Below are 17,793 nucleotides of genomic sequence, written 5' to 3' on the forward strand. Positions count from 1 at the left end.
AACTGTGGACCGGGAAATGACGTCTGTGCAGCTCCTGCTGTTTCCAGTGACAACAGAGCATGTCACTGCAGTGGAAAATTGGACTGCCCGAGACAACATGTTTGCAGTGTGCAGATAGCAATACATTTCCCAATTGTGGGTTGTTTGACTTTGGTTATCCATTTCCCAGTGTGTCTTTATCTCGTATGAGTCATGATTTAGACCTTTACAAGTTAGAAAGATGTATTTTGGGATGTTCTGTTCCTAAAGTAGGCTACTACTACTACTACTGTCTACTACTACTACTACTACTACTACTACTACTACTACTACTACTAATACTACAACTACTACTACGTACGGCTAGGCCTACAGTACTACTAAAACGACATATTTAATCAGGCCAGAAGTCTTATCCAAACGAGAACTTATTGTCTCCATATTGTTTTTCCTTTTCAACTGTGTGCTGGCCCAATGAACACACAAAAGTAATTCATGGGGCTATTGACTCACCCGTGTCATTGATTTGTCAAGGGGCGCCTCTGAAACAATGTAACCAAAAGCCTCATAACCCCCCTGTCCCCTGTCTGATCAATCTATCCTTTCAGTGAGAAAGCTTTTGTCTCAATGTGTTTTCACTGCTGCCCTTCATGACCCCTCAGATAAAACAGCCTTCTTGGGGTTGATTCAGAGGCCAGGGCAGATCACAGGACCGCGAGCTTCCTCAGATCTGACGATTTAGCACAAATGTCATCCGAGTTCCAGACACTGTGTCTTATGTTTGAAAGGGAGGGACACATACATTCATTGAATTGCAGAGCCCAAGTGATGATACAATTACCGTGACCAGTCAATATGCATCATGTGATAGCCTATAGTGTGTAATGGTATGCACGAGTTTGATTTGACTTGAATTATTTCCCAAGAGGAGTCAGAAACATTCGTAACTGGCCAACCATAGCCTACTCTATCGAATTAAAGTAGCCTAGTCCAGAGAGCCCATACGGGTTGAAAGTGGGATGACTGCCGAGATGTTTTCACTGAAGACAACGAGTAGAAATGCTTTTTTATTCATTCAAGGCGTGCACATATTATGCTACTTTTGCCAATGAAACACTGGAATAATTTAATTTAATTATTCCAGAACCGCAAACTAATTTGCGAAAGTAGCCTGTTCGTGGCCAGAGAAGAAACGGTCTTGTCCCGCCCTCAGCAGAGGAACACTGCTTCTCTCCTCATAGCGCGCACAAACTTTGGGGACAAGTTGCCTTGCAGGTTATCCGTCGCAGTCCTACACTTGACAGGATTTGTTACGCAAGGTAAGCGGATCTTTTCAGACACCACTGCTCTAAACTAATGCTTTGCCGTTTGAAAGACAGGCTGAGGTAGTCTTCAGTATTTTGAAGGGTGATGTATGTTTTCCATGTAACCCATAACCCATCAGTTGAAGGGCATGACAGCAGCACGTTTCCTTTAACAAGTTCAGGAAAGAATTCCTCATTTTATTCTACAAAGTTGTTTCACTCTTATTTTACATGGCATATCACATTTCATTTGGAAGATAAAACCGTCTATTTGTATTTCACATTTATTTGGTAAATAGACTAGTTTAAGTGAACTCAATTTGTAATACTGTATACAAAAACATGCATTGTGCAACTAGCGTGCTGGAATTCTGAGAAAAAAACAAAATGTTCTATGATGATTGCATCTGTGGGATACTAAGCCTGTTGTGCTCCAGTGGAAGTACTCAGGGGGTCCACTGGTGACATCAACATTGCAAAAGTGATTTATCTAACTTTGTGCACCATGCAGACTGCAGTAATACCATCCAAATATCTCTAAACATCACCAAGGATACCACATAATTCAGCCATACAGATCTTTTATCGTCTTCCTACTTGTCAAACACTTGAATCCTGAAAGGGTACTTAAGTTAATGTTTGTCAGTTGTTAACTCTACTACTGCTTGTGCACATGTTTGATGAAAGGTTTTCTCTCTGCCTCAGCAAGAACTGAGTCTTACAAGGGCCAAGCATTTGGAATACTTTGACAATGTCTAAGCTAATAGTGAAATGAACAATCTGCATTCTAATAAAGCTCAGCAAAAATCCTGCCAGATGTGTCGTACATATATCACAGAAGGAGCTAGGCTGTCTTCTTTTAACCCACTTTCAGCAGAAGGCAGACATTTTCAAAGCTCCAGGCTGTGCTGAATTCAACATCATTAAGAACAAAAACCAGAGGGCTACATGCCAGTCAAGTGCAAGATCTGGTAAAATGATTTTGTACCAACTGCACACAAAGGCATCATTGATTCCTACAGTAAGTGGTGCCTTGTGAGATGAAGTGAGGAAGACATACACAGCCTCTGATCTAAGACCTAGCCGGTCTGAGATTTATTCAATCTGATGTCTGAAGGACTCTCAAAGTTATGATTGAGGAGGTAGTTTTATGATATAGACCAGTGTGAAATTCTTTCACTCTATTCAACTTTGACTTCAGCAGTTTGAATAATGAATAAACGTTTATAATGAGATAATCTACAAAAAAAAATATCCCCAGACATAATCAGTACTCAAGTACAAATTGCACTTGCATTTGAAGTAACTTCAAATGATTTGTAATTTGGAATCAAATTTAACTTAACATTGGATAACTGGAAAAGCTATTTTAAATATTATTTGCTTTCAAACGTCTTTTATCTCATTCATGGCGTCAGCGCATAATACTTTATAAGCAAATATACTGCACTGTTTCTTGATTTGTGCTGGTTCTGAAGGCCGAGGATGAGTTCTTGAGGAGACCCTGAAGGCGTGTCAGAGCAGGTTTCTCCATATGTACACATGAGCGTATGGGGGGGGGGGGGGGGGTGGGGGGGGTCTATTGAGGAAAATATAACATGTCACCATGACTTTTGTCCGCTCCAACTACTGGCTGGTATCTATGTACGTTATCTGCTTGCCGTTTGTCCATATGCACTTTGGTGCAATGGTATTGTATTTGTTGTGTTCAAAAGGATTTTACTTTTAGTTTTTATTCACATGTTAAACTGTAAGTTACTCTGACAAAGCTTTTACAGTACATTCTGTATCCAGATTTATATGCTCCAACTGTCACCGTGTCTCATAGGACTGGAACTAACGCATGAGCTGTGGAGAGCAACAGGAAAAGTGAAATAAAAAACACCTGGTTTCCAAAATGCTCTTTCTGATTTGAAGTCACATCACTGACTTCACGCACGCATTTAGCTCTGGCAGGCATTCCAGATTGTATCTCCTGTCTTGTGTAGAAAGTAGAAACAGCTTATCTTTGTTTTTTCTTTGTCGGCGCCAGGTCTGACACTATCATCCACATTATTATATAACAGTCTGTTGGGTTGGTCCATGCTCCACCATAGGTGGGGTAGTTTAATATGTTTCTGCTGAGCACTAGACCCATATGTTATCTGCAATATACTCAGCCCCCCAGAAACATCATGGCGGGAATGTTTCTGTCATGAAGCTTTCTGAGCTTATTTATTGATATCATATCTGATATGGAACCCTCTGCACCAACCTGTGTTGGTGTTCCTACCTACTGTATTGTTTCGGGTGGAAGGTTTTGTTATTTCAGCCTTGCTTTTCGAGACATTGGATGATTTTTCTCGGTCTCTATATTTCCACCCTAATCGGCTCACCTGGGGAAATTTCAGACATTTCCATGCGCAGTGTGTTACCAACCGCATCTCGTGCTGTGCTGGAGAGTGGGCATGGAAAAACACACATTAGGTCTGTGGTCAATTTAGGACTAAGGAGAAGTTAATGACTTATGATTTCAAAACAGGCCGGTCATAAAACACACACAGAAAAGACCAAGGGCTTAAACGAGACCAGCAAATGAATGACAGATAACTGGGCTCTACTGTAATTATATTGACGTTTTTAAACTTTCTCTATTTCCCTCTTACAGGATAAAAGAGGCTGCTAGTTATCAGCTCTGTGGACCGAAGAGAATCCTGGATAACATTTAAGAATCTCCTTTTTAAAGGTTTTAAAGATGAACATACAACAACTTGTCTGGTGTCTATGCCTGCTGATTTTGCACCCGGACACCTGTCTATGCCAAAGGGACTGTAGTAGGAACTGCCCTGTTCTGCAGAACTGCATCGAGGAGGTTTTGGAACGGGGCGCCTGCTGCGCCACCTGCGCCAAAACGGGCTGCGCCTGCGAAGGCTACCAGTACTACGACTGCGTCCACGCGGGCTTCCGCCGGGGGAAGGTTCCGGAAGGGGAGTCGTACTTCGTGGATTTCGGGAGCACCGAGTGCTCGTGCCCGAAGGGGGGCGGGAGGATCAGCTGCCGCTTCATCCCGTGTCCCGAAATCCCGCCCAACTGCATCGCCGTGTCACAGCCCGCCGACGGATGCCCCCAGTGCCAGCGCGTGGGCTGCGTCCAGGGCAACAAGAAGTACGAGGCGGGTCACTCGTTCCAGATGCATCCGTGCCAGGTGTGCCACTGTCCCAAAGACGGCGGAAGCCTGATGTGCTCGCCGATCCCGGACTGCGACCCCAGGAGCGCCGCCACCGGGCCCGTGCCGGTCACCGCCACCGCCCGGAACGGCGGCCCGCATCAGAACGGACGGACTGACCCGGCGGAACCGTTCTCCGGACTGCACAAGGTCACGACCGGGAACTCCCTGCCGCTCTACAAAGGGGACCCGCCCGGTCCTGACGGTGGGGAGGATTATGACTACGCGCCGGCTGAAGCCACACCCACCACCGCGCCGGAGGTGGGCCCCTCCCCCAAGGAGTCGACCACGGCGTCGGCCTCCTACGCCGCGGCCAGCTCTCCTCCCCGCGGAGAGGATGTGAGGCAGGAGCTGAGGGAGGGACTGGGGGTACACGACCAGGACGGCCGAGAGCCCGAGGGGCGCCCCCGCCACGCTGACCGCGCCCCCTCCAGATTGGCGGCGTCGACGAGCGGACCGGAAACCACCCCGGGGGTCCCGCTGGACGGCGGGCGTCAGGGCGACAGAGACAGAGTGACGAAGGAGGTCAAGCACGCGGCGGTCCCAGCCGAGGAGGAGGAGGAGGAGCGACGTGCGGCCCATCCCCCGCACGGAGGGGGTCAACGGCACGGCGGCCAGGACGGCGTCCACCCCCCGTCCCAGGTCCACGGGACAGAGGAGGCGCCGGCGGAGAGCGGGCGGCGCCGGGAGGAGCAGGAGGAGCCGGCCTCCGCCCCCACCGTGAGGTTCCGGCCCACCAGCAAAGCTCCGGTGAAGATGGGGAAGGGCGCAGAGCGGGGGGCCGGCAGGCAGCCCCAGACCCTCCTCAACTACCAGCCGCCGGAAGCGGAGGGAGACGGCGAGGGTAAGACAACGCACGACATCGAACGCGGGAGGCGGAGCGCTCGTATACTACGTGACAGTTTCATGTCACACTCTATGACCCTATTACATGGTTCGTACTGTAGGTCAGATGTTACTACTCCATGAGATGTCACATTATATGATAGTAGGGCTGGGTTTAAAAAATTGATTCATCAATTCTGAATCAAATGATTCAGAATCAATTCATGAATCCCAAAATTGATCTTTTATTTAATGAATGAATGAATAAATGAAAGAATGAATAGTTAATAGTTAATTCATTCAATGATTCATTCATTTTTGGAAATCAGTATCGATACCCAGCCCTAGTATTGATGTGTTCCGTAACTTGGCAGTCATGTTATTAAGGTTACAGCTAAAAAAAAACAGGTTTTAGTAACACTAACCGAATCGATATTGAATCGAATCAAATTGAATCGTGCTAATCAATTCTGAACCTTGTGAATCGGAATCGAATCGATTCTTGACATTCGAATCGATACCCAGCCCTATATGATAGCCTATCCTTCCTACTCCTCTAATTTCCTGCATGCTATCCTGTGTTCAGTTGAGGAATGCTTAATCAGTCTACAGTACACGCTAGTTGGCTCTGGTCCAGGAAAAATCAGGGGTCATGGAAAGTGTGTGACCTTTGTAGACCTCCCCTTTCCTGCTCCCTAGTGATTAGAGATTAGCCTGCTAACCGGCGCGCATTCTACGACGCTTTGACACTATTTGGGGAAAGGCTGCCTTTGAAATGTGTTCGTAAAAGGTTCAATTATGGTCGGCTCAAGGGCGATCATATTCATATCTTATTCGCAGCACCGTCGGTGTGTTCCCTCCCTCGCTGCTTAGCTGCGAGCGTGTATTCAGTGATGGTAACACTCCCCTCAGGGCATAAATCCATCCACAGAGTCCTCAGATGGAAAACAGATGATGGGGAGAATAGATGACTATCTGGAGAATACACTGCAGGTCCTGGTGATGTAGGAGAACAGCTCTCACTGGGTTGGGTGAGAGGTCATCAGGTCATACGGTACATGGTGAAACAACACAGAACGATGCTCTCAACTACAGTATAGCACACCCTAGTTCCATCTCACGCGTTTTAGTAATCTTCTTATAAAAATCGCGGTTTTCCCCGCGGAATACGACCCCAGCTCTGATCGCAACGGACAAATCCGCAAGGTTCAACGGAGACTTAACGAGGCTTAGCTTACAGCCAGCGAGCGAACCGAGTGAGCGAGAGTCATTAGCCTTGCCCCCCCCCACCCCCCCCACCCCTCTTCCCGACAGTTACTTTCCCGCCACTGAATTGCAGCCCTAATTGGGTCAAAACTCTGCGACTTTGGTCTCCTCCTTATTAGTTCCTTACTAGAGAATGGCGGAGGAACAAACGCTAACTGACGGACTTTCCCGGCCGGCCGACCTGCTTCCCTACTCTCTGGCTGTTCAGACCTGTTAGGATCTCTCGCACCTTTCAGCACCTGGCCTCCATAGGAATGCATAGTATGTGTAGGTGTGCTGGATGTTTCGCCGGGAGTGAACACACAAAAGGTGAATGGCGCCTACATTCCGTGGGAACAAGGGCAGCCTGTTAGGTCACGGATCGCCTCTGGACTCCTGGTTCATGTTAGTAACGATATGTTCTGTAACGTTTACACAGTTACGAGTCTCGGGTCAAGTTCAGCAGAAATGTCTTGTGAAAGACTGTGAGTCATTTTCCTCTGCTGGCCTTGAATTTAGTGAAACACAATGACTTGTCTTGAAATATGTCCTCAAATGTTTTCTACGCAGCGAATCAGAGAACTAGGATTTATTCCAAGTGGTTGTAGATTACAGTTTCCCGGTAGGCTAAGAATCGACACTTACACTCTCTCAATTTCTCTAATGAGCTCGCTAATGTGGACACAGTCAGAAAGTGTTCTATAATGTGTGAGCGTGTGTGTGCGTGTGTGCGTGCGTGCATGCGTGTATGTGCATGCATTACGTGTGTTTGGGAGGGAGATGGAACTTAAGCTTATCTGGCTCCTGTCCAGTCCTCTGGGCCAAATGACCTTGTGAGAGTTCACGGTGAGGGGCCTGGAGGTCACTGGCTCGAGGGCGGACTTCCAGGACGGTGACATCCTTAAAGACCCAGACGCTGGCGATAAGCTCCGTGAGTAATTCCTCCTATACGCCATTAGAGAAGGATTCCCGGGGCATTTGGAGTGGGGAAACTCCGCTCGCTACAAAAACCATTTTTCACTACACATAAACGGGCCTGCTTTCTGTTGGAACGCCGTCCAAGGTAAATGGGACTATTTTTCTTCTTTTCAGTCGAAAACGTCCCTCTGTCTGCTCCCCACCCTCTACCAGCGGTGCAGTGCGGGGCAGTGCGTGCGTGATGGAGTGGGGGATGGGGTCTCTACCAGTCTGGCCCGGTTGGCTGTGGTGTAGGGTTTCTGGAGGGGGGGGGGGGAGTACCTGTGAGCAGCATAAGACCATGTGATGAATGAGAGCACTGTTATGGTGTGATTGCCAGACGCTACTTTCCTCTGCCTGGCGAGCGGCCGTGATTACCTCTTTCCCATGAGGCTGTGCTGTTCCCCAGGCCGCCCGGGCAATCACCGGGTCTGAGGAACACCTCGGCGCTCCGGCCCGGCTCATCAACGAACCCGTCTACCTCCTGAACCCAGCCGAAGTCAAACGTTAGGGTTGCCGGGTTCAGTTTATTAAACAGATACAACGGACGTTAAAGACATTTAAACTGAAGCACACAGCAACAAGCAGTGGGAGTTGCCGAGGCAGTGCTTAGTATCTCAAAGTGTGTTTGAGTTAGGAGTTAGGAGGGCCGCTTTTATCACTACCACTGCCCCAACATGTACAGCACATAGCGAGCTGAACAGAAGTATAATTTTCACGGGGATGAGAAGGAGGGTGAATTCCAAAGCTCTCCACATCAGGCTCCATCTCAGCCAGGTATGACGAGGATGAGCTTGGAGGTTCAGCCCCTTCCGGTGCATCTAGGAGGGGGCGGGGGGGCTTCCCAGGTCATTTCCAGGAACGTGGTCATATATCTCACCATCGCAACGTGTTATTACCGAAGACCGCCGACCGATCCGCTTCGCCATCTATGGTTAAAACCGACGCATACGGCATGCAGGAAACCAGCTTGTAAACAAGGCCTATAAGTAGCAGTGGATTGGTCATAAATGACAGCGGAACAACAGCTCCACCTCTTGTATCCCCTCTGACTGACTGATGGAAATTATGATTTAACCCGCTGTATGGGGGTATGATTTAACCCGCTGTATGGGGGTATGATTTAACCCGCTGACGTATGTGATTGCAGACGCACCAGGAACTGAGCGTTAGAATTCCTTCGCCACGAAATGACAAATCTTGGATGGATTTGCCCCTGCAAGGAATTTGAGAATTCCCTGCGTTTCAGCTTGTGAGCACAGCTTGCGATATATTCCCATCTCGTAACGTTTGGGTAACTGACAGGGACTGGGGGGGGTGGATGAGGCAGTGTATTCAGCTAATTCAGTCCATACATGTAACTGTAGGGGAGCATTTGTGGCTTACGTTGGTTTACAGCTCAGTGTTTGAACATAAGCCATTCTACAAACAAAACAAAACAAAACAAAACAAGAAGACCCTTTAGCTGGAATGGATAGAACAACAATGAACATTAATTGAGAGGAAGTTTGTGTGTGTGTGGGTGTGTGTGTACGTGTGTGTGTGTGTGTGTGTGTGTGTGTGTGTGTGTGTGTGTGTGTGTGTGTGTCAACATCAAACTGGTCATCCCACCGCAGGGTAATCCACTTGGACTTGAGGCTATTGAGGGAGACCATCAAAGACAGCGAGATGGCCCTCGAGGCCCTGAATCACCAACCGCAGCCTCAGTGAAGAGTTCAGCGGGATGCCTCACACATGTCCATGTGCTCCAACTCAATTTCAAAGAGATTAGGATAATAGCTGTCAATGCAGTGTCTTTTCAAACACGATTCATCTGGAAGGGAAGTGAAGTAATGACGATAGAGAGCCCTGCCTATTAAGTCATAGCCAGCTGCTGTTTGACAGTCAGAGCGTGACAACCGGGACACGGTGGTGCGGTTTTGCTTATGTGCGTACCAGATGCACACACACACACACACATGTACACAGATAGGCATACAGACACAACCTGACACATCGGTCACCTCAGTCTTCACGATAGTCCGACAAGAGGCACTTGTTTGGTTCTGGTGAGTCCAGAGCTTTGCATGTGCACGTTCACGCCCCCCCCCCCCCACAGCGAGCCCGTTAAATTCACCCGTCACCAGTACTGTAAATCAGCCCATCCACAGAGAGAGAGAATGATCCATGAGTTTTCATTAGGAGGCGGACGAGCGGCTGACGGTTGATTTATGGCCTGACCTGGACGTGTCAGGAGCCGTCTCGGAGGGGTGATGTCACCGGCTCTAGGGGGGCGGCGTGGGGGCCGCGGCGCGTGTCCGCCGCCCGATGCCTGTGTGACAGGCAGCCGTAATGAGAGGGCCCGGGAAAAGAGAGACCCCCGACCGCTCGTCCAGACCACCTCCACCTGCTGCTAGCATGATAAATCAGCGCAGAAGCCTGTTATTGCACACCTGAATGGAACATGTTTGCCTAGCGGACTTAATTACAAGGCCCGATCCAGAGATGTGGGTTACTGTATGCAAACACTCGTAATTGTTTTCAGCCCGTCCCGAGTCGCAGTTATGTATTTGACTGAGAACGAACGTCCTTCTAAGACGGAACGGTTCACATTCGGTCCTCTCTGGACCGCCTGTGGGTCTTCTCCGATGGCTTCGCTCTGTAGCTGCGTGTGTGTACTGTACACACCGGAGGACCATGTGGGCCCGTTCGGCGTAATGCCCTCATGATGAGTGATGTGATTCCACCTTGAGAAAATGAATGGGACGCATAAGCAGGCTCCGTCTTATGATAGCACCGGCTCCGGGGCCGGTTCAAAGCCGCTTGTTAGACTGCGGGCGTACGGGACACATATTTAAGCATCAAAGAGTCATCGCCACTTGTGAGGTTTCAAATCCTCTTATTGCTAAACCTACTCATTATGCACTCAGTACAGATTCTCCGCTCTCTCCCTGATGGCTTGGTGTTGGTATGGAGAGGTAGGGGAAGGACAGAGAGTACAATACAGTACTGTTTGTTTGCCAAACGAGAGAGGAGGACATTCAAGTCAATACAGATTCATACAGAACCATTCTCGGATTTCAGTTTCAATTTTGTGTTTGTGTACAGTACTTAGCCAGTTTGTGGATTTGACTCGCATGCGGCCTCATCCAGAAGCTTTTCTCTCTTTTTCTTTTTTTTTTAAAGAAAATGTTTTTTTTTTACAAATATTTCATTTCAGAAGCTTATGTGGAATCGTGTGATTCAAGGATAAAGATTTCCATTTTCACTTTTCACTCTACCACTACCAGATGCTTGTGTTGTTAAACCAAGGTCTAAATCTTAATTAAGCGACATTATGAGAGACAGATCCATCTCTAAAAGGTACACAGAGTGAGCGTCAAGTCTTTTTCCCAGTCTGATGGTTTTCAGCTTCGGCTGGTGAAAAAGCCCTCGAACATCAGAATTCGTTGCCATGCAGTTTTTCAACATACAGTACTAGGAATTTGCTTTCGGTCATGGTGTCATAAAATGGAGACAACATTGGACAGGGTGCAGGGACGAGACAGGACTGTGCAAAGACAGAGTGTGTGTGAGCGTATGTATGTGTATATGGTGTGTGCGGCGTGATATGTGTGTGTGGTGCGTCCAATACAGCACAACAGTGTTGAACTCATTTCACACCCTGGTGTTCAACAAGCAGAGAACAATAGTCGATTATAGTACATTAGTACTATAGTAGAGTACTAATACCAGTAATAGTATCAGTACTATACTAGAGTACAGGTACATTTCGTGAGCGTCTGAATTATATATGAGATATTATACAGCAGTAACGTACGTGACACACATACAGTACAACCCAACTCACCTGTGTTCATCCGTGTTTGCAGTGTCTTGTCGGAGGCACAAATCAATGTTGGAATGCTACGGTTTGACCTGGAGTCACGCGATGAACGAGCGACCCCGACAGACTTCGCTTTGAATCAGATGTTCTGCTTTTCTCCTCCCCCCCAGTTCCCGGAACCGCTTCAGAGTGTTAATGTGTTGCTCTTCTCACTGATTAACCTTCAAATAAAGTGCGCTGAACGCCGTCTTGGGTTTCATAGCCCTCTCCGCCAGACTAGACAGAGAGAGGGGAAGGGAGCCGGAGAAGAACAACATCATTTGTTCCTCGTGCTGTGGAATGTGTATTCGCCAAAAGCTGATTTAGAGAAAAGTCAATAATTTCGAAGAGGCAAAAGAACAAGCAATTTGGGGATGAATGACCAACTTTCACAGGGCTCTCTCCACTGCCAGCACTGCATCTCACCCCCGTGTGTGTGTGTGTGTGTGTGTGTGTCTCCTCCTGTAGTATCTGCCAAGGACATGGTGGATCTCTGCTGTGAGACTGGGGAGAAATGGGCTTCTGCCAACGGTCACTGCAACAACATGGAGCTTCCCCGAGCAGACAGGCTCTCCATCTGTCGGTGAGCCTGACCAGGGATATCAGTAGAGGGATATCAGTGGAGGGATATCAGTAGACAGATAGATGCCCGTTCTTACGTCTCAGTGTTGGTGAGGCAACCGTGTTGCTAGGGTGGGTTGCTATTTGCAGAAGCAGATACTGTAGGTAACCAGGCGAATCCACTACGACCTTTGTGGTTTATTTCTTTGTGTGTTAATCTTGTAAATGTCAGATTTAATGTAGCTTTACGAGACCATGTCGTAATCGTTATTGTTTGGCATGAGTCATTTAGATACAGTATGCAGTTCAACTTTTACAAGAAGGCATGCTGGTTTTGATTATAAGCTGTTTTTGAGATCACAATCTGTCTGCACAATAACGAAAAAAAAAACAATTTGAGAACCGTTTCTTTTACCGGCTTTGCACAGAGACACTCCTTGACATACTGTAGCCACAGATGTAAACTCTGTTGAACCATAACTCAATTTCAAAGACCTAAAAACAAATTTAGACAGCTTATTGCATCACCAGTGGCACAGCTTTCTCAGATGTTGCTCCAGGTTCACCATTCCAGTGAGAAGACTCACCCATGATTGTCCTGCGTGTCTCTCCCCCCAGGACGGCCCAGAGACAGTGCTGCCTCGGCACACTGAAGGAGAGCCGCTGTTTCGCTGGGATGACCGCGGCCAGAGAGGGGGGCGTGTGCGACGAGGACGCCGGCGACCAGTGTGGAGTGGACTCCTACCAGGCCAGTAGCTGCCACGCGCGGTACAAGTCCCTCACTGGGACCGGTATCTTTAGGACCAAGCAGAAGACGGGGGTGGGGGACGGGGGGGGGGTTGATTTAAGGTCAGAGTTATCTGAGGAATACCTCTCGTCAAACCGAAATGCGAAAAATGTGGAAGAGATCGGCACTCTAGGCCTTGAACCTAGAAATGCAGTTGACGGTAGTATAACCTGGCTCCGCCCCCTCTAGTCATTAACAGGGAACTGTGGGAGGACCCTGTCGTACCCCCTGTGATACGCATTACCCTTATTCGATTAAGAACATCTTTCATGGCCGAACGGGCCCAAAGATTTCCAGAGGGGCGAGTTGAAACGGTCATGAAAGGAGACTAGGGCTCTCGGGAGACGTCTCCAGCTGTTTTCGTTGTGCTCGCTACATCCAGAGTTTGCGACTCCCCGCTGTTTCGGAAACACAGGGGTAACGTGAACACGACTGCGACCTGTTAGCTGTTGTAGCTCACAGCTCCATGGTTCTCTCTGTAGGGTGGATTTGTAGCACACGGTATAATGTTCCCCGTGTTTGCAGACACATTAATCAGCCGGCTGACCTGTGTGTTTCAGGAAGTGTGCGCCCGCTCAGAATCCCCCCGGAGCACCGCGGGGGCCATCGTAGACTCAAGGCCGGAGTCGGGCGTTTGATATGGCCTTTCACCACCTGGCTTTAGGCTGCGCATAACTCAATATATAACTCGAAATATAATACGGCTGCACATTCACCGGCTATCGCAACGGTCACTACGTCAGATTGATGCTTCCCCAGTCCCTCGTGTGAATCCTGCAGAGAGCTGGAGAGAGGGAGGGGAAGGAGAAAGAGAGAGAGAGAGAGGAGAGAGAGAGAGAGAGGAGAGAGAGAGAGAGAGAGAGGAAGCTATACAAGATTAAGATCCCCCCACGGTCGCGCGGTTGCGATCCTGTTGCAGCACGTTGACCTTATACAGCGGGCGCCGGAGCACCTTTCACTTCCCGTGTCTTATCTGAAGCGGTGCGTGGGTGTTGACCTTTGACCTCTCTCCACAGGAGTGCTGCAGCTGCTGCTCGCTGGGCCTGCGCTTCCGCAGCGAGGGGCACCCCTGCGTGGCCCACCAGTACCTGGGCTACCCCTGCAGCCACTTCTTCAGCACGTGCTGCGAGGGGGAGGAGGAAGGGGGCGGGGCCCGGGAGCAGGAGGGCGGGGCCCGGGAGCAGGGGGAGGGGGGCGACTGGCCCGCCGTCAGAGAGAAGCCCAGCCTGGACCCCACCGCCCTGCCGAAGAGAGGTGGAGGAGCAGCGCACACACACACACACACAGATGCGCACACACACACACACACACACACACACAAATGTGTGCGCACACACGCATGCACACACAGATGCACACACACACACACACACACACACACTCCTACATACACACACGAACGCGCACACACATGCACGCACACACACACACACGCTCATGCACACACACCTACACACACACAAACAAACACACACACGCACACACGCAATTCACTGGCAGTATGCTGGCCGGCAGGACGCACCACACACCACGACACGTCTAGAGTTGTATGAAGCGCATACCATTGCGCTGCCAAAGAAAAGCCCTGAACCGCACAACAGAGAATCCTTCACTTTCAAACCCTTTTCTTGTTCTGCTGAGGCTTTGTGGCGTTGGCGGCTGAACGACCTCGCCGGCCTGCCAGAACAAAGCCCAGCGCAACTCTGGAACCTTCCACGCTTCAGATACTTCCCTCTGCATACACATATTAGTCATCTGCAGCCTAAAGTCTGTTTTAAAACAAGCAAACTTATCCTCGATAGTTATTGATTGTTTTAACTGGTTCTTGTGTCTTTGTGCCAGTGGGAGACTATGACAGTATTTGTTCACTTCACATAGAGCAAACCTCAGAGTGTTATCCCTCCCGTTCCAGCTGATTGGCTCCAGAGCTGTGAATACAGTAACAGACGCCATTCCGGTCTGGCGCCCCCGTTTGTTACGTTAAAGCCGTGTCGGCGCCGTCGACCGCTCTGCTGCCTAGGGAAGGGTCAATAACCGAAGAGTGCGCCGGTGACCACTCTCTCTCTCTCTCTCTCTCTCTCTCTCTCTCTCTCTCTCCCTCCCTCCCTCCCTCTCTCTCTTCCTCCCTCCCTCCTCCAGTGTCTGACAGTCCGTTCCCCAAACAGGCGTTCTCCATCGGCGACGAGGAGCAGTCGGAGAACGCGGTGGAGGGCCCCCCCGGCGTGGAGGACGTGGACGAGTGCCGGCTGTACCCGGGCGACCTTTGTCACCACGGCTGCGTCAACACGCCCGGCTCCTACAGCTGCACCTGTGACCCCGGCTACGTACTGCAGCAGGATGGCAGCACCTGCGCTCCGGGTATGAGGGGCGGAGCCCGGGTGGGTGGGGGCGGCGCCCGGGGAGGGGGGGCGGACGCACGCCCGTTCCCGTCAGACGCACCATGAGCCGTCAATCGCTATAGGACGACAGCTTGAACATCTGCTCGCTCGGTCTGCTACATTTTCATTGGCTTTCGTCAAGACAGATGGATATAGAAAGAGGAGATTGGCAAGGGAACAGCTGCAGTGCTGCTTCAAACGTTTAGGGTTCACTTAGATAGACTTTACGGCGAATGCCAGGGTGGAGTGTCTATGTGCCAAGAAGAGACTCGTTCCATCGACGTTCAGCTCAGAATTCCTACAGTCCGTGTTTCTGAACTCCTGTCAGACCCTTGTTGTCTACATCTGTCTGCAGAATGTACAGCGTTTGATTTTCCTGTCGGAGTTGGACAGAGCATCCTCCTTTCTGTCTGTCTGAGCTGATGCAGAGTGATCATGTTTACCCAGATAGCGGCGTGCTGGGCTGACTTCCTGTAGCCCCCGGGGAGCCCCGCCTTCTCCACCACCGCTCCCCTGTAGAACCGATACTCCACATCCAGCTCATACGGCTTCTCATTGGGGTGGAATTATATGTTGTGACATTTCAATCGGGCCCCCTCTGCACCTCTTTAGCGTTGCATAATTTGAAGAGATGCGAGGAATTAACTGTAGCTGTATTTGAAGGTACGTCAAGCGCGCAGTCGTGCGTCTGGCTCCTCTGTAGAATTGCAGAGCTCTATCAACAGCAGCTTTCAGCCACACAAGCTTGTCTGAACAGGAGTCTAACGTAAATTACAACGATGGCTGAGTCTCACCAATAAAACCATGGGTTTGTCTGCAAGCAATGGTTTTTCCTGTTCTACCTTTAACCCCCCCCCCCACACACACACACACACGCTCAAGAGAACTTTCATCTGTGGCTGGCTACTGTACATCATATCGGATGAAACAGAGGCATTTTTCCGAAACCACCACCACCCACATTTCATGACCGGAGGGAGGGGATATGGTTGATTACTGTGTACTTAGTATTTCCTATCTAAAGCTTGATATGTTTGTGCACGCGTCTCACCCTCGCACAGAGAGGGTGGATGAGGAGAACAGACTGAGAGAGGATGACAGACCGGCGGAGGAGTCGACCCCCAGCGCGCCCCCTGCCACCCGACCGTCTGTCCAGCTCAACCCCTGCGAAGGTGAGTCAGGCCCGGTCAGGTCCGACGGTAGACAGAGGCTGCGTTCCGAATCGCATACTTCTACTTCTTACTACCAGTACCTACTACAGCTGCCCTTAGAAAGTACATACTTTGCAAGCAGTAGGCATCCAATTGGGACATGTTTTGTCATAACATTGCGCCTTGAAATCTGCCCACATCCATCGCTGTCCATAATGCGACATTCGTCTACAGCTGTCACGACTCGCACATGTGATGCACATTTCCGCTGCGCACAGGATTGTGGGTCAGAATAGCCAGAAAAGCCTGCTGGCTTTTTTGATGCATCCTGGTATTTTTGCCATACTGCATGTGGCATACTATGTATTGGGACATACTACATCCTGTTTTGGCATACTATATAGTAGGGTAGTATGCGATTCGGAAGGTAGCCAGAGAGAGAGAGGGGGAACTCTACACCTGGCAGCCCTCAGTGTCTCCCTGTCTCCATCTTTGCCTTTTAATCAGCGACTGAAATCAGCAGGTGGAAGTCGCTAATTAGCTTCTAACGAGAAGCACCTAGGAGCGAGCAGACTCACCGCCCGCTGGCTTGTCAACATCTTTTTACTTCTCGGCCTTCTTCTACCCTTGTAATTGTGTTGAAAATGGCACTCGCGCGTGTGCAGATGAAATCAAAGGTTACGGAGTTCAGAGGTGGGCCAAGTTACTCTATTGAGCGGGGGTGACTTTAGGGAGAGCTTGTTTTGCCCTCCAACGTCAGGGTAGGGCCTCATCCTAGCGGGGCCAAGCAGGAAATACAAGTCACGGGTCAGTGGAAACAGGAAATGAGCAAACATGGATACAGTAAATCAGAAACAGTTTTTTTGTTTTTCCTCACACACACAGGGCCAGAGACCTCTCCCTCGTGACGCGTCACCTTGACTACTGTTGTGTGTTGTGATGCGATGTATTGTGTTGTGCCCCGCCATGCAGGAAACGGCCCGTGTATGCAACAGTGCACCCCGGTGTCCGGAAGGCCTCAGTGCTCCTGTTTCCCCGGATTTTCTCTCATGGCTGACGGACTGTCATGTGGAGGTATGGAAGACAGGGGGCATGGTAACACTCACTGTACAGTAAGTCGCTTTGGATAAAAGTGTCTGCTGAATGACTGTAACGTGATGTCATGTAATAACACACCACACACAAACCGCAACCTCTCTGTGTCCCCGACACACACGCTACTGTCACTCTAGACTAGGCTATAGAAAGTAATGCTTTACTGTGAATCTGGTCAAGACTGGATGCCATGTCATTATTAGGGAGAGAGGGAGGGAGAGAAGGAGGGAGGGAGGGAGGGAGAGAGGGAGGGAGAGAAGGAGGGAGGGAGTGTCCCTCAGGTCTTTCCCCAGTCTCCCCTCTCCCAGTCTCCCATCCCGGTGTCCCCTCTCGTCCTCCGGTCTCTCTGTCTTCCTCCAGTGAAGTCCTGGTCTCACCCCAGTCTCACCCCTCCTCTCAGCCTCCCCGGGCGGTGCTCCGGGCCAGATCAGATCAGAAACGTGCCGATCGCTCTGATTTGAC

The 17,793-nt window shown here is 49.7% G+C and overlaps 1 protein-coding gene across 2 annotated transcripts in view; it reads left to right on the forward strand.

The window, feature by feature from the left end:
* Nucleotides 1-1,212: 1,212 nt before the first annotated feature.
* LOC311315350 (fibulin-2-like) overlaps nucleotides 1,213-17,793 on the forward strand; it is a 26,294-nt gene continuing 9,713 nt past the window's right edge. The window contains exons 1-9 of one of the 2 annotated variants that reach the window (XM_084446016.1): nucleotides 1,246-1,298; nucleotides 2,158-2,304; nucleotides 3,931-5,332; nucleotides 11,828-11,942; nucleotides 12,539-12,668; nucleotides 13,724-13,961; nucleotides 14,847-15,065; nucleotides 16,147-16,257; nucleotides 17,209-17,310. In XM_084446016.1, coding sequence (XP_084302142.1) covers nucleotides 4,018-5,332; nucleotides 11,828-11,942; nucleotides 12,539-12,668; nucleotides 13,724-13,961; nucleotides 14,847-15,065; nucleotides 16,147-16,257; nucleotides 17,209-17,310 — 2,230 coding nt within the window. In that variant the 5' untranslated portion in view covers nucleotides 1,246-1,298; nucleotides 2,158-2,304; nucleotides 3,931-4,017. Of the gene's footprint in view, nucleotides 1,299-2,157; nucleotides 2,305-3,930; nucleotides 5,333-11,827; nucleotides 11,943-12,538; nucleotides 12,669-13,723; nucleotides 13,962-14,846; nucleotides 15,066-16,146; nucleotides 16,258-17,208; nucleotides 17,311-17,793 lie in introns of both variants that reach the window. The other variant, XM_084446015.1, reaches the window with a different exon arrangement.

The sequence above is a fragment of the Borostomias antarcticus genome, assembly GCF_949987555.1.
Source record: "Borostomias antarcticus genome assembly, chromosome: 11".
In the NCBI taxonomy this organism is placed as follows: domain Eukaryota; kingdom Metazoa; phylum Chordata; class Actinopteri; order Stomiiformes; family Stomiidae; genus Borostomias; species Borostomias antarcticus.